General features: G+C 39.0%; 1 protein-coding gene across 1 annotated transcript in view; it reads right to left on the bottom strand.

Moving 5' to 3' along the window:
• Nucleotides 1–213: 213 nt before the first annotated feature.
• igsf9bb (immunoglobulin superfamily, member 9Bb) overlaps nucleotides 214–16,909 on the bottom strand; it is a 146,264-nt gene continuing 129,568 nt past the window's right edge. Inside the window, 2 exon segments of the mRNA XM_013274190.3 lie at nucleotides 214–5,069; nucleotides 9,581–9,708. Of these exon segments, the coding sequence (XP_013129644.1) occupies nucleotides 4,855–5,069; nucleotides 9,581–9,708 (343 nt within the window). The 3' untranslated portion in view covers nucleotides 214–4,854.

Below are 16,909 nucleotides of genomic sequence, written 5' to 3'. Positions count from 1 at the left end.
GGACTGAGTAGACCCTACTGTGTGTGCTTTGGGAGACTTGACTCTCAAACTGAAAAATATACACTGGCTATGGCTATAGTGTATTTCCATATGGACATAAATTGGGAAAATATATCAATTGCTCTCATTGCATGCATATCGACAAATATTACTAAAATATGCAATTTCTGGTTTTACATTTTACAATATATAGACTAATTAATTTCAATATAGAAACCTCTGTATACATTAGCTCACTTAAAATTCTTTTCAAATGTGAAATAAATACAACATAGAATAATATGTTGACTATTTAGTTAATTAGCAAAGTGAGCTTTCAGATATATGTATTTTAGAAATAATTCATTAAGAGATTTAAGTATACTGGTACAACATGTCAGTATAGTATGTACATTACAAGATATCAATCACATTAACTCAGTTTTGTTTTAAAGGTGCTTTGTTAAATTACCCCCTGCAGAATCTAATTAAATATTTGACTCATAGGGGACAGTATGCTGAAATGTTTATGGATGTATGCTGCTGATCTTTTAAACCCTGATATTTCTTTTTAGTCCTATCTGCAGTTCTTCAAGAGGCTTTTCCTTTTGGAGGCCTCTGTCACTAATACCAATAACAATAAAGGGCTATTCTATTCTATTCTATTCTGAAGGTATTTTTAACCAGTTGCCTGCTTAAATAAAGGTTACAAATTGGTATTGCCCAGTCCAGGCCTAGTTTAACTTCAGCTAATATCTTAAACATTGTACATAAACATTTTGTAAAGAAAGCCAAAGTGGCTGTTTGTTCACATTCTCCTAATATCATTAGTTAACTAATTGTCATTAAATAATGATGCTTAACTTACAAAGCATTTAAACCCGACTGATATAGGATTTTTAAGGCAGTTATCGATATTTGGTAATTTAAAATTTCAATAAATCAGCCGATTGTTTTCTTTTTTCAGACATATGACATGTAAACAGATTTTCCTAACATTTGTCATATGTAGTTAATTATGAGTCCTTACTAAGGTAATATGACAGATTAAAAATAATCTGTTATACAGTCACAATAAGTCACGGATTACAGATTTACGCTCTGTCCGACTTTGCTCAGATCAGCTGGTTGTTAATTTATTATTTGTGGCATTTTAAAGTTGTGAAGCAAACAGGAAAGTTGCAGGACGCTCTGTGTTGGATAAACTCTTTCTTTAAATCCTTGATATAAACTCTTTAAAGGAAGTTGCAAGACTGTTCTAAAATGTATTCCATTATTTTAAAATAATTTCTTAGAAATGCCAATTTTAGGCAATCACAAATTTATTTTACTCATAATTCATTTGTTTCTTCTTAGAACTGTAAATATAATTGTAATAATCTATAACAAATCTTGAGGATATTATAGCTAATTTTTATGCATTTATCTTGGGACTTCATCCACTTTGTGACATGCAAATAGTTTCAGTCCTCTCTGTTTTAGCCTACAAACTGCCACAGCACCATATTTCCTCCACTCACCGAGAGAGCCGACAGCAACACACACACACCAAGGTCTGCTTAAATGAAATAAACTGTGGTGTATTCAACTGGCACAAAGCAAATTAAACTTTTGAATTGCTGTCAAAATACAGCTTTTCAAATCTTGATGCCTCAGACAGGGGGTTCATGGAAGAAGGCTTCCCTGTTCTTCTTTCAACAGGATTCTGAAACCAATCACCACTCACACCAAAAGCCTGCTCACATTGTGGAAATGGAAGTGGTATTTGCAATCATTTATGGATGCATCACTCATGGTTTCCCCAGCATCTCACGAGCCTCTCTTTGCCATCGCTACTACATCACCTCTGAGGAGATAGCTATTTAGCCTTAAGTTGGTGCTTAAGGGGCATCCGGACATGTAGCTACTAGCAGCGATGTGGCAACCAGAGACCACGGAAAGTCAATGACATTCAGCAACTTCAACAACGACTGAACTAAAAGTTAAAGACACGAAGTGGGCGGAACCCAAGTTAAACATTTTGCATCTTCAAGATGAGAGACTGAAGCATCTGCCAATGAGTGCGGAGGATACCAGTGATTGACCGAAGGCATGCTAAACTCATTAGAAGGTTACCTAAGTCTTGAATGACCGCTGGCAACTTACTATCAGTGACAAAAAGAATATGTGACATGCAGAGGAGTCCCTGTGTGTGGACCCCCTTCATAAAGAATATAAAAAACAACATTCAGGACTTCCACTTTTGTTGACCTTGTCCCTAAACGCAGCACAGCATTTATAGATTGGAGCAGGTCTTGTTAACAAAATGTTACCAGTAATTTCTATAGGAGGAGTGAAGCCAACTTATTCTGACTAAAACTCTTATTATTGGTTTTTGGAAGTGGAAAATGTGGTTAAAGTTATATGAATTAACATAGTTATTTCCACAATAAGTGCATTATCTGGAGCTTCTCTATGTTCTTCTTTTTCGTATAACGTGTGTCAAGTCAGGACTCTTCTGTTATATGTTTTATTTTATTTTAGCTTGTTTATTCATGTATTATGAACGCACTGAGAAGATTTAGTTACAGCAGCCGTTTTATTAGATAGATCTAAATGAAAAAAAGAATCACATCTATTCCAGAATTGCTCCTGCATTTCAGAAGGCCCATCTAAAATTGCTCTTTATGAAAGCATTTATTGTGGAAATACCTCATACAAGCAAGTAAATGTAGTCACTGAAAAAATGTCTGATTTTAGAAGACTGCTGGGATTAGCAGCTCAAAATCACAAGAAATAAAGAAATAAATAGATTAAGATGCACATCACCACTGTCATATTAATCAACCTCCATTGTTCTCATATTGCAACATGTCACCATGACACCTACAAGTGAATACACCTTCTATTGATAAAAATCCACACACAACAAAAGCTTGATTGTTTTTTTGTTTGTTTTTTAACGTACACACCCCTCATCTGCGGATTCCATAATGTAACAAGAAGCAGCATGTGTACTGTGTAATATAGCTGAGTTTCTGATGTTATGGCACTTTTGTTACTCATCCAATCATAAAAAAATGAACTGTGTAGCTGTGTAGCATCCAGCACATCCATCACATGTTAAACACACTTCCTAATCTGTGGAATCAATATTTGAACCAATCTGTGAAAATACAGCAAAAACATTCGGCTCACTGTGTGTGACCTTCAGTGCCACACAGCGTTTTCTTGGAGCATAGATGGAGTCTCAGCAAATGACAAGCACATAAATAGAAACTGGCCAAAAGAAGCAGATATAAAAAACACAAATAAAAAACATTAAATAAAGTTTGACACAAATGAAACAGGCAAAGATTAAGGCCAAATAAAGCCATTGTTTTATGCCCTCCTAAATAAATATGAAGCAAAATTGTAAGTATACACACACACACACACATGTGTATATATATATGTATCTGAAATGGCACAAAATCCCTAAAATTGTTTCTTTCCGTTCACTGAATTGTTTTTGGCATAAATTTCAGAAGCGGATTTGCAGCCCTCTAAACTAACTAAAGTAGAAGAAGTGAGGTGTAAAAGACGAGACAGGACGTGGACAAGATTTTGCTCCAGTGCAAACCGTTCTGAGATGTGAGAAACTGGAATTAAAATTCAAGTGCAAATAATTGGAGCAACTGTATAACTTTATAATCAATCGAATCAGCAGCTAAATAGAAATCGCAATATTTTTTGTTATTAAATGGCCACATTGGAGGGTGCCAGATTTGTTGTAATATTATGTGGAATAAAGACAAGCCCTGTTTGGTTCCCATCTGTCAGTGAAAAACTACACAGAGTGAAGATTAGGCCGAGTAAGTAAAGCTAAAGGTAATGTTTCTGTTTCCTTTCACGACAAGCCCTTTTCCTGCTCATTCAGCACAGAGCAGAAAAGAGCTGATGAGTAAAGATGTGAATCTTTCTTGAACAGATAAACTATATGTTCACTGTTTGCACATTTGGAAACAAATATAAAAACAGGTACATAAAAAAGCAACAATAATGAAAATATGAGTAAAAAGGCTAGTTTGTTCTTCTGGCTGATCCAGGTGGTTGTGTGGTCTCGTGTCCTGTGCTCTGAGGTATACTTGGTAGGAAGTGAGAACACCCATATTTGTGAGGCGAGTTTCTCGGCAGATAAGAGATGCTGCTGGCGGAGAGAGGTTCTTATAGAAGATGCTGTAAACGGAGACCCGCAGGATGGGGAGAGAGGATTGGCTCAGCACAAGAAACAGGACCCGAGGCTGGAGGGAATGTTAAAAATAAGAATATGAAGACTGGACTAGGAAAATAGTCGTTACGAAAATCAACAAAATGGTTGGCTGTATTTTTTCTAGTTAATGATTTTGCACTGGAGTAAAATTTTGGACAAATGTGTCAGTTATCACTTAAATCTTTAGAGGTCTAAACATTTTTTTAAATGGAATACTACTTGATGTAAGAACAGAAGATTGCTGTGTCTTTGGGTCTCCAAAGCAGGACGTCAAATAATCCAAAATTTTGGGGAGGAAATGCCTCAAAACCACGAGTCCAATCAAAGATGGCATTAATCTGAATTTTTTTAAACAAAAACATATGTGTGGCTTCTGATAATATTTCTCTTATTTCTGCTTTTTTGAAGAAATTCATGTGGTTAATTCATGAAAACAGCAGAATGCTTACTAATGCAAACTAAACTGACCAAGGGGTGCAGCTGCAGAATAAACCAAAATCTGAATGCTGAAATTTTGTGCCACTCCCCTTTGCAGGTAATAAACTGCGACGATTCTAGTGACAGTATTCTTTTTTCTTTCAGCTGAGATGTAGCTAGTGCAGTGTCATTTTGGAAAGGGAAGCTGTATTGCACAGCTGTGACTTTCAGAGGAGGGTGGCATGGTCTAGGTCTGTGTTGTCCATGCTAGCCAAAATAGCTTTCTGGTCCTCCCGAATTGGACGACGGTAAAGCAGAGCAGAAAAGCGAATATATGGGTCATGGAGAATGGGCCGTTTCTTCTTTTTGCGGAGGTAGAGAGCTTCTTCGGGCTGGAGTACCTGAGAGGTGTAGGCCTGCTGGGTCTGAGAGGTGGAGACACCTGGAGGCAAAGAGACAAACAGGCAGGTCATAGCCACCACACTCAAGGTGGAAATGCTGTTCCAACACTTTCCCTGAAATGATGCTTTGCTTCTGGGCAGGAGTAGATCAACTCCATGATGTACCCACAAGTCCAGTTTTTCTGTAATACACTATGAATCTTGAGCCAGCAGGCAGTCAGCTTATTTTAATAACTGGAAACAGTGATTTTTACTTTTACACTGACGACAAACTCCACTATACCTGCATCTGATATACCTCATTTAAACTAGAAATTAAAAACTAAAATATATCTCAATATGCAATCTGTAAGTTCATGCACAACGTATGCCAGGCCACAAGTGCTGCTAAGTCAGGTCATATAACACGGTCAAAAGTCTGTTTTTTTTTTTTTAAATTACAATGTAGGCATTTTATCCTATGCTTTTTGGATTTACACTATGCTAAGCTAAGCTGGCTCTAGCAATGAGAATGCTCCCTAAGATGACACTTTGAGCTTGTTGCATAAACGTCACCAACTCTCTGCTGTGCAGTAACTCCAAACCTCTGGCATTAACATCAGCACAAAAACGGTATTTTAATTCATTTGAAAGCCTGATGCTTAGCCTCGTCCACCCCAGCTGTGAAACTCAGAAACCAGTCTTACTTGTTATCATCTATCGTCCACCTGGGCCTTACACAGAGTTTCTGTTTGATTTCTCAGACTTTTTATCTGATTTAGTGCTCAGCTCAGATAAAATAATTATTGTGGGTGATTTTAACATCCATGTAGATGCTAAAAATGACAGCCTCAACTTGGCATTTAATCTGTTATTAGACTCAATTGGCTTCTGTCAAAATGTAAAAGAACCCACCCACCACTTTAATCACACTCTAGATCCTGTTTTAACATGTGGCATAGAAACTGAACATTTAACAGTGTTTCCTGAAAACCCTCTGCTGTCTGATCATTTCCTGATAACATTCACATTTACAATAATTGATTACACAGCAGTGGAGAGTAGACTTTATCACAGTAGATGTCTTTCTGAAAGTGCTGTAACTAAGTTTAAGAATATAATCCACCCACTGTTATCATCTTCAATGCCCTGTACCAACATAGAGCAGAGCAGCTATCTGAACGCTACTCCAACAGAGGTCGATTATCTTGTTAATAATTTTACCTCCTCACTACGTACGACTCTGGATACTGTAGCTCCTGTGAAAACTAAGGTCTCAAATCAGAAGTACCTGACTCCGTGGTATAATTCTCAAACACGTAGCCTAAAGCAGATAACTCGTAAGCTGGAGAGGAAATGGCGTGTCACAAATTTAGAGGATCATCATTTAGCCTGGAGAAATAGTTTGCTGCTTTATAAGAAAGCCCTCCGCAAAGCCAGAACATCTTACTATTCGTCACTGATTGAAGAAAATAAGAACAACCCCAGGTTTCTCTTCAGCACTGTAGCCAGGCTGACAAACAGTCAGAGCTCTACTGAGCCAACAATCCCTTTAACGTTAACTAGTAATGACTTCATGAACTTCTTCACAAATAAAATTTTTATCATTAGAGAAAAAATTACCAATAATCATCCCACAGATGTAATATTATCTACAGCTACTTTTAGTACCATTGATGTTAAGTTAGACTCTTTCTCTCCAATTGATCTTTCTGAGTTAACTTCAATAATTACTTCCTCCAAACCATCTACGTGTCTTTTAGACCCCATTCCTACAAAACTGCTCAAAGAAGTCCTGCCATTAATTAACTCTTCGATCTTAAATATGATCAACCTATCTCTAATAATCAGCTATGTACCACAGGCCTTCAAGCTGGCTGTAGTTAAACCTTTACTCAAAAAGCCATCTCTAGACCCAGCTGTCTTAGCTAATTATAGGCCAATCTCCAACCTTCCTTTCATATCAAACATCCTTGAAAGAGTAGTTGTCAAACAGCTAACAGATCATCTGCAGAGGAATGGCTTATTTGAAGAGTTTCAGTCAGGTTTCAGAGCTCATCACAGCACAGAAACAGCTTTAGTGAAGGTTACAAATGATCTTCTTATGGCCTCTGACAGTGGACTCATCTCTGTGTTTGTCCTGCTAGACCTCAGTGCTGCGTTCGATACTGTTGATCATAATATCCTATTAGAGCGATTAGAACACGCTGTAGGTATTACAGGTACTGCACTGCAGTGGTTTGTATCATATCTATCTAATAGACTCCAATTTGTACATGTAAATGGAGAGTCCTCTTCACACACTAAGGTCAATTATGGTGTTCCACAGGGTTCAGTGCTAGGACCAATTCTGTTTACATTATACATGCTTCCCTTAGGCAGCATCATTAGAAGACATAGCATAAATTTTCACTGCTATGCAGATGACACGCAGCTCTATCTATCCATGAAGCCAGGTAACACACACCAATTAGTTAAACTGCAGGAATGTCTTAAAGACATAAAGACCTGGATGGCCGCTAACTTTCTGCTTCTCAATTCAGATCAAACTGAGGTTATTGTACTTGGCCCTGAAAATCTTAGAAATATGGTATCTAACCAGATTCTTACTCTGGATGGCATTACCTTGGCCTCCAGTAATGCTGTGAGGAACCTTGGAGTCATTTTTGACCAGGACATGTCCTTCAACGCACATATTAAACAAATATGTAAGACTGCTTTCTTCCATTTGTGCAACATCTCTAAAATTAGAAATATCCTGTCTCAGAGTGACGCTGAAAAACTAGTTCATGCATTTATTACTTCCAGGCTGGACAACTGTAATTCTTTATTATCAGGATGTCCTAAAAACTCGCTGAAAAGCCTTCAGCTGATCCAAAATGCTGCAGCAAGAGTACTGACAGGGACTAGAAAGAGAGAGCAGATTTCTCCTGTTTTGGTTTCCCTTCATTGGCTTCCTGTTAAATCCAGAATTGAATTCAAAATCCTGCTCCTCACATATAAGGTCTTAAATAATCAGGCCCCATCTTATCTTAATGACCTTGTAGTACCATATCACCCTATTAGAGCACTTCGCTCTCACACTGCAGGCCTACTTGTTGTCCCTAGAGTATTTAAAAGTAGAATGGGAGGCAGAGCCTTCAGTTTTCAGGCCCCTCTTCTGTGGAACCAGCTTCCAGTTTGGATTCGGGAGACAGACACTATCTCTACTTTCAAGATTAGGCTTAAAACTTTCCTTTTTGCTAAAGCATATAGTTAGGGCTGGACCAGGTGACCCTGAATCCTCCCTTAGTTATGCTGCAATAGACGTAGGCTGCCGGGGATTCCCATGATGTGTTGAGTTTTTCCTTCCAGTCACCTTTCTCACCCACTATGTGTTAATAGACCTCTCTGCATCGAATCATATCTGTTATTAATCTCTGTCTCTCTTCCACAGCATGTCTTTATCCTGTTTTCCTTCTCTCACCCCAACCGGTCGCAGCAGATGGCCGCCCCTCCCTGAGCCTGGTTCTGCTGGAGGTTTCTTCCTGTTAAAAGGGAGTTTTTCCTTCCCACTGTCGCCAAAGTGCTTGTTCATAGGGGGTCATATGATTGTTGGGTTTTTCTCTGTATCTATTATTGTACGATCTACTGTACAGTATAAAGCGCCTTGAGGCGACTTTTGTTGTGATTTGGCGCTATATAAATAAAATTGAATTGAATTGAAAAACTGCAGCAGTTTCTAGAAGCAAAGAGCTCTCGTGTTTAATGTGTGGCTGTCCCAGTACTGTTTTCCATAAAATGTAAATCATGATATGTCAGTTGGCTTTTTAGCGCATATATTTTCATCTTGAACATTCAACTCTATTACAGTGCTGTACTCTCTTTTTGTTAAAATATCGGGATTTTTAGGGAACTCGAGTGGTCAAGCAATAAGCTAGCATACTACTCAACCACTTGAGTCCCACTTTTCATAAAAAGCAGATGTTGATTGCAACATCTGATAGAAAAGGGTGTAATTTAATTTTCAGTGATGCCTCACTGTTTGCTTTTGGGAGTGTTTGGACTCAGAAACACTCCCAACACCTCAATCTGTCAAAAGTCTAGAAGTTTAGTTTAAGGAGAATAATCATTTTTAAGGACCTCGTGTCGTCTGGGGTAATGTTTCATGATTTTTGGCTCTCTTTTTAGAGGGGGGATGTTACCCTTTCTCCTTTAAGGTGGTATTCTAAAGCACTGCCCTGCACATTAAAATGATGCTGGAATGTGACAGGAAAGGCTCCTGACCAAATGTCAGCTGGTGACGAGCTTCAAAATGCCATGCTTGACAATCTCCTGAAAATGGCAGCAGGTCATTTCAAAGACATTTTCAAGATAAAACGGAACCTTGTTCCACTATAGCACAAGTGTCGAACTCCAGGCCTCGAGGGCCGGTGTCCTGCAGGTTTTAGATGTGTCCTTGATCCATCACAGCTGATTTAAATGGCTAAATTACCTCGTCAACATGTCTTGAAGTTCTCCAGAACTTCCCCTGCAGTATAGAGACCTCAACAGTGGAAAAAATGAGAAAAAAACATTGAATGCTGGTTCACACCTGTTTTCTTTCTGGTCTTGGAGTTATTGTTGTTCATAGTCATCTTCTTGGCCTTTTTAATACGTTGGTATCTCAGTGCATCGATCCTCTCAGACCCTGAAAGGGCACTCTGCGCACCTCGACGTTTTCTGAATAAAGAAGAGAGAAAGAGGAAAAAAGGGGTAACTCCAGGCTAAACGTGGTCAGTGAACTGTATTTCTGCACTACGGAGCGCAACATAACCCAAACAATCTCAAAACAGCACTGCTCGTGCTAAGCGAGAGGTGCAGCACATTGCCAAAGGATCAATGTGAGACACCTATTGAGGCTTACCCAAGCTTTGCGATAAGAAAACCATGTGATTATGACTACTATAACCTTATACATCATCTGGATTTACTATGAAAATTTTTCACTAAATAAAATCCAGATTTCATTAAGTATTATGCACCTTGAAATTTCAGGGGCATTGAAGATATTTTGCTCAAATTGATCCAAACGATTTTCATCCAAAGAAAAACAGAGTATTTCACAACTCCTGAAGCTATCTATTGATCCCATTGGTTAGATTAGGTCAGTGAGAAAAGTTCCACTTAAAAAGACTTGCACTGTTGGTTTCAGAGGAACTGTTTCCACAATGAAGATTACTAAATGGTCTTTCCAATTCACAAGTTTGCCGATTTGAATGTTTACTCTAAGAAGTATGGCATTTCTCTCTGAAAATAACAGATACAAATGTTTCCTTGGCGTGAAGTACATTTTTCGCAGCTGTTCATCACTTCCCTCCCATTCACAGAGGCACATGTGACAAGGCAGCCCCCAGATTTCTGCCACAAGCACGCGCTTGATTCTCTCAAGGCACAGAAAACAATATGCTTTACAGAGAGGCCATCTTCCCACCGTGGCTGCAGAGAGAAACCGAATGCTGTTAGTAGAGGGGGAGAATCACAGCTGAGCAACAAAGCATCATCAATATGTGTTCATAGACATGGATACTGTCTACAATGGGCTTCACCATGCTGACAGGGGGAGAGATGGCGGGAGGGGAAAATGACTACTTGGGAACAGTCACATAATGAAAAATAAGCCAAAGAAAAGCGAAGCACCAGGACAACAAATGTAACAAGAATTTATCCATATAATTGTTTCTTTTTTGAAACGGAAGAGCAATATTTAGCGATAGCATGCATGGCAGTTTGCACATGGAACACGACTTTAAAGGGGAATACATTCGAAAGCACTTCATTGGGCAGGTAACTCAAAGATTAAGGGGAACCTCAACCCTCCCTGGTTGCCCCGCTTTTATAAAACATTGGTTCTTTAGGAGAAAAAGAAGTGCAGAAGCTGCTTTGGCAGGGCACTTGCGTCACATGGCAGTGAGAACTGTTCTGCAGTCCACTTACAAGTGCAATTGTATACTTACAGGAGATGAATTGATTCATGCTCTCTACAGATGCTTTATGTAGAGGATTAAGGCCATGTGTCCACCAGGATTTTGTCCTAATTTATATAGAAATGCTCGTGGGGAGTGCTGGTCGTGGTTATCGTTACGCTATGGCTGTTAAAAACTTTCTAGGACTCTAGTGCAATTTTATTAAAAGCTAAAATACTTTTAATTTCTTTGAGCTCTGAAGTTTAAACGCGCTACAATTTCATCACTGCCAAGAACATGCAACAGCACTGTCTGCTTCATATTTAAAGCAAAAACAAAAACAACCACAAGAAAACACAGTTGTTAACTATTCCTCCCAGTGGACACACAGCTTCAGGTGACATCACAACGCCAATCTTACAAAATATTTTATTGCCCTCAAAATATTTTCAATTGGGGTCGTACAATATAAGCATCTGTTATTTAGAAATGGCAGAATGTGTCACGCTTGAGGAGAATGCTAAAAGCATGTTTACAAAGTGATCTGAGAACAGAGTGTCTATGCGGAGGAAAGAAAAGGTCCACGCAGTCACTGTTTTTATCGATTCACTCAGTGCCAAAGAGACAAAACACCAAAATCAACCTGTATGGTTTTTTTAAAGTAACTATCACTTTTCCTTGCCACTGGAGAAAAGCTAACCCTCTAAATTCATACACAACTTTAGGCAGAAGAAGACCAAGCTGCAAAAGCGGGATGATTCAACCAAGTATAACAGGTATATTTAAACTGAAGATCAAATTTTAATACAAATGGCTAAACAAAATAGTCCATCTTAGTTGTCTTAGCTTATTTTGAACTAGCTCATTTTATATTAACTAGACTTAAACTTGGGCTGATGCAGTGGGATCATACTACTAGTAACAAGTAAGTCTGATGTATGTCTGTTATATTCTCAATTATACAAAACACTTCCTACCATGAATCTACTTCTGTTAAAGCTTTTAATAGTTTTTCACACCAGTTTGCATATTGGTGGGGCAAAGGTTCTGTGACATCATTTATGACCCCAGGTATTTATGTACACACACACACACACACACACACATATATATATCTATATGCCTGTGAGCTTGCAGGTTCCTGTGCACTATCTTTGCTGTTCCTAAGACTGCGCTCTTCTTGACAGACATCTCAGATGTTGTTTCTGGGATCTGCTGGAACCACCTGGCCAGTGTGGGGGGTCACTGTCCCAGGTCCCTCAGTTACTACAGGGGCCACTGTTGCCTTCATCCTCCACACCCTCCTTCTTTAGCACTTTTCTCAGCCCTTGGTTTTTCTCAAACGTCCAGTCTTCCTTTTTCCTGTCAGTTGGTATAGCTACATCTATTACTGCAGCCTTCTTCCTCTGCTTGTCCACCACTTCTCTGTCTGGTTGGTTGATCGTGAGCAGTTTTCCTGTCTGTATTTGGAAGTCCAACAGGATCTTCGCTCTGTCATTCTCAACCACCCAGGGGGGCGTGTCCCAATTTCGGGACTTCCAGGCCATACTCTGCACAGATGTTCCTGTACACTATGACAGACACTTGGTTAGACCTCAGCCTCTATTGATCTTGTGCTTAGAGCTTGTTCCTGTGTGGCCATGATTAGTTCCGCTGCGCTGTCTTTCAGTCCAGCTTGATCTAGCTCAGTGGTTCTCAAACTTTTCACAATGAGTACCACCTCATAAAATACATGGCTCTTAAAGCACCACCCTTACGACCAACATTAAAGTACAGTAGTAGGCCTATTTGAACACCATATACAGTTTACCAGAGACAATTTTATTTCTTATATGAATGTTATTTATTTTAACAGTCATAAACACGATGTGACAAGTGATAATAATAACAACTTTACTGCAATCGCATGACGTATGAACCCTGCTTCCGGGTCCAAACTGCTCTGCGTTTATTAAGGCTGTTGTGTTTTTAACATGTTTGAATGCTTTGTATCTTGTTCTATTTAATGTGAACAAGGCCCTAAAAAAGGCAGATCACTGTTGGCCTCTCTTGGTTTTTATTACCACTATTTATTTTAATGCTCAATTTTTAAAACCTTACAATGTAACTACAGCCCAGCCCATGCAGCAGTAAATTAATGACTAACCTCGTATTGTCGATGGATAATCTCAGTTGTTCTCCTGACTAAAGTTTGGTCCGTTTACAGCATCCTGCCATGCAATTGCAGTTGACCCTAACCATCGTGAACCCTCGCGTTAACTTTTATCAAATGGAAAAAAGTTAGCCTTTATCCTCCAGCTTCACTGTGCTAATGTGTTTATATTATGCTAAACATAGCTCTGTAGCTAGCCACCACGTAGCACATCATTATATACCAGCTAGCTCAACTTCAGTAACCCTACAAACGTCGCTGCTGTTTAGTTTTCTGTCTTCATTTATGTTGGAAGTGATAGCAGAGCTGTACATTTGAATTTTTCAGAAATCCCTCAGTCAGAACATGCTATATTATTTGATCTTAAAAATGTTTTTGGAGACTTCTGCGTACCACTAGAGGGAGCCCACATATCACACAGTTTGAGTGACTGGTCTAGCTGTTGGTAGGATTTCTTCATGTCAGCCACGTCTTCTATCTGCCTTGGGTACATACCATGCAGGAGTCTGTCCTTCCATTATAGTGCCATTCTTCCTCCTCTTATTTCTTCAGTTTATGCTGCCTGAAATATTCACTAAGCACATGACTGGCTGTGGCTTTCTTCCTGATGTACTTATCGATGTTTGTTGCTTCATCCTGGATAGTGGTTCGGACAGTCACTATTTCTCAGGCTCCTTCCTTTCGCTTAGCATACTGTCTCAGGGTGCTGGACTTGGGGGTGAAACCCAGCTTATTATCCCAGCAGGATAACTGGCAAGGCTTAGGTATTGACTGCCAGGACTTGTTCTTCCCATTCAGCAGACCCCTTCAGGACTTGCCTTACTCTCTGCAGGTATTAGGGGCTTTCCTAGTGGCCTCTTCATAGTTCCCATTTGGGATCCAAGGTACTTGTAGCTATCCTTGATGTCTGCAATGCCGCCTTCTGGTAGTTCATTACCCTCAAAAACGGCCCGAATGTGGCTCTACTGGACTGTAGTTTGTTGTTGATCAAAGCATTATAGACTGAGTTCAACATTTTGGTGTTAAAATGATACTAACATCTAGTTATAGATCAGTCCCTCAAACATAACCTGTTAAATGTATTATTTTCTATTTTTATTTATTATGTATTATTTTACAAAGACAATTTGTTTTGCAGGGAAGTGTCAGTAAATAAACTGTGCAGTAGGGCTGCACGATTTTGCATAAAATGAGAATCACGATTTTTTTGCTTAGAATTGAGATCACGATTCTCTCACGATTTTCTTTTCCAGTATAAATATTTATTGCACTTATTAACTGCACATCAACTTCGTAACAGTTGAAACTGAACATAAAAACAATAAATAAACATAAAAACAATAAATGCCTCACATTTTGTGGTTGCCACAAAATGTTGTACTGCTTGAAATTCCGTCTCCACCGTTGCTGGACACTGCGTGTATAGAGCAGGTAGTGCAACAATAGAAAAATAGTTGCGGGACGGCACTGTGAAGCGTTTGTCTAGGGTGTTGATCATTTTCCTAAATCCCTCGTTTTGCACAGTGTTGATATATCTTTGGTCAGGTGATAAGTAACAGCCTCCGTAATTTCTTTGTGCCTGCAGGAGTTCGACGTGTATAGGGAAGCGCTGTATAAGGTTCCCGTTATTGATGTTTGGCTGGTTGACCGGGACGAATTTTCTCGTGTCACTTTCTCGTCATCCCTGACGTGTTCTCCGTTGTTTTTTCCCTGCCAATTTGAGCATCACGGCACAGCTTCTGTATCACGTGGTATAAGGCTCCGCCCTTGTCATTTGTTGAGCAGGAAGAGGGAGCGCTTGTTTTCATGCAGATTACGTCCCGGATCAAAATGCGGTACAATCGTCGTCGTCTTTTTTTTTTTTTTTTTTTAAATCGTTGTCATTTGGAAATGAGATCGCACATAAGTATGAATCGAGATCGCGATTTTCTAACGATTAATCGTGCAGCCCTACTGTGCAGGTGTAATTTTTGTTTTTAACTCCTTTTGCAAAGAAACAATATAAAATATACAGTAAGATAAAGAAACAAGCATAGGTATAATAAATGGAAATCACTTTTTAAAATACTTTTAAAAAGAAGTCCTGTATCCAATATGTCAGGGTCATGTCCTTACTTGGTATATTTAGATTAGAGATGGCACGATACCACTTTTTTATGTCCGATACCGATACGTAATATCGGATCGGTCCATCTCTAATTTAGATGCTAAAATAGCTTTGTGACTTGAGGGTTAACCAGCTTGCTTTAAACTGGACTTAATTTCACCTTTAATGTAGCCTGACTCGTTTTAAGGCATCTTATAAGTAGAATTCCCTTACTGCCTTGGTATCCAGATTTGCTTGTCACAGGGAATACTTTAAGAAATAACTAAATTATTCCAGTTATCATCTTCAGCTAAGTCTACACAGGAAGTGATTTGCTTTTCAGGCATCACTTTGAAGCTGACAGGTGGTTGCTAGTTGATAATCCAGACTCCAGCTGAATAGGTAACCTTCTTCAGCTTAGAAGTTGAGAAAAGATCATTTCGGGTCCTGACATTTCTTTCTTTTTTTCAGTCTTGTGGTGAGACAAACTTGGATACTGGCCAAAAAGGGAGAGTAGAGCTACAATCTGAGCAATACTGACACATAAGAAATTTGACAAAAACAACCAGCTCACAAAAGACAGCTGAACATAAACTATGGTTAATCCATCAGATAAGGTATGAAGGGAAAACAAGCTGTACACCAAACTATATTCTTGAAGTGCATAGAACTTTTGATTTCCTGCATTTGGATGCAAAGTTACTCCCAAAAGCCAAGCAGTTAGCAGTGCGCTCTGCTTTGTCTTGACATAGTGAAAAATGGGTAACAATTTCGAACACCAGCTGGCGGTAGCTGGTAGGCATACCAAAATGCACCATAAGGTGAGTAAAACAAAATAAGCAGGTCTTTTCTTGGACATCTTGAAATTAATTCTGATATTGCCATTATTTGCTGATGAGTGCTAAGTACATGAACTACTGGATCATGGATTCAGTATGGATTCAGATTTCTTCCTGCTGCTGCAGCTCTTGCTTTGTTTTGTTTTAAACTTGCTGATAAATGTATTATTCTTGCTCACTGTGATTTATATGATGGTGAAAAAGCTCCTTTTTGTTTGTATGTTTTTTTTTGGCATATGCTTTTTGCAAGGCAGAATCTTTGCCAGGCAATCCCGCTGACAGTTCTACTACCTGGAGCAAGGAAACTATATCAATTCAGAACATAATCAGGAATGTGAGGTATTTGGAAAATAATACAAACAAGCTTGTTTAACTGATTAAGACTCAGACGAAGCACAGTGAGAGTAGTCTGAAGCACTTAATGAAGTTATGTTTAGTTACACCTTGCCAGATCCCCTTACCCGCCTTTAGGTCTGTTGGCAGGGCAGCAACATTTATCTGAGTGGTAAGAAGAAATGTGGAGGGACTGCATTAGTTTGGGCTGCACTTGTCATGTTGCAGGAGGCAGGTGTTTCTGTGATCTGAAAATTGAATTCTTAGATGTGGGAATTCATCAATATTATGTGCCAATGGAATTTTTCATTGTTGATACTATTTTAATCTAAACTGAATCAACACACTGTTTGGGTTCCTCTACCAGTTAATAAAATAGGCATTCAACTGACTGTGGCTGTGGTGAATGGCTATGGAGAATTCATGGATCCTGGCTAACCTCTGGACTACTTGCTGTACATGCAACTGAACGGTTTCGTAACACATTTGTACTCATCTGCCACAAGGACCAGTACAGAAAATCTTTAACAATGCATACCACAATACCTGCATTTTAAGCCTCTTATTG

Source organism: Oreochromis niloticus, linkage group LG10 (assembly GCF_001858045.2).
Source record: "Oreochromis niloticus isolate F11D_XX linkage group LG10, O_niloticus_UMD_NMBU, whole genome shotgun sequence".
In the NCBI taxonomy this organism is placed as follows: Eukaryota; Metazoa; Chordata; class Actinopteri; order Cichliformes; family Cichlidae; genus Oreochromis; species Oreochromis niloticus.
Note: the sequence above shows the minus strand (reverse complement) of the source record. Positions and strands in the feature narration are given on the sequence as shown.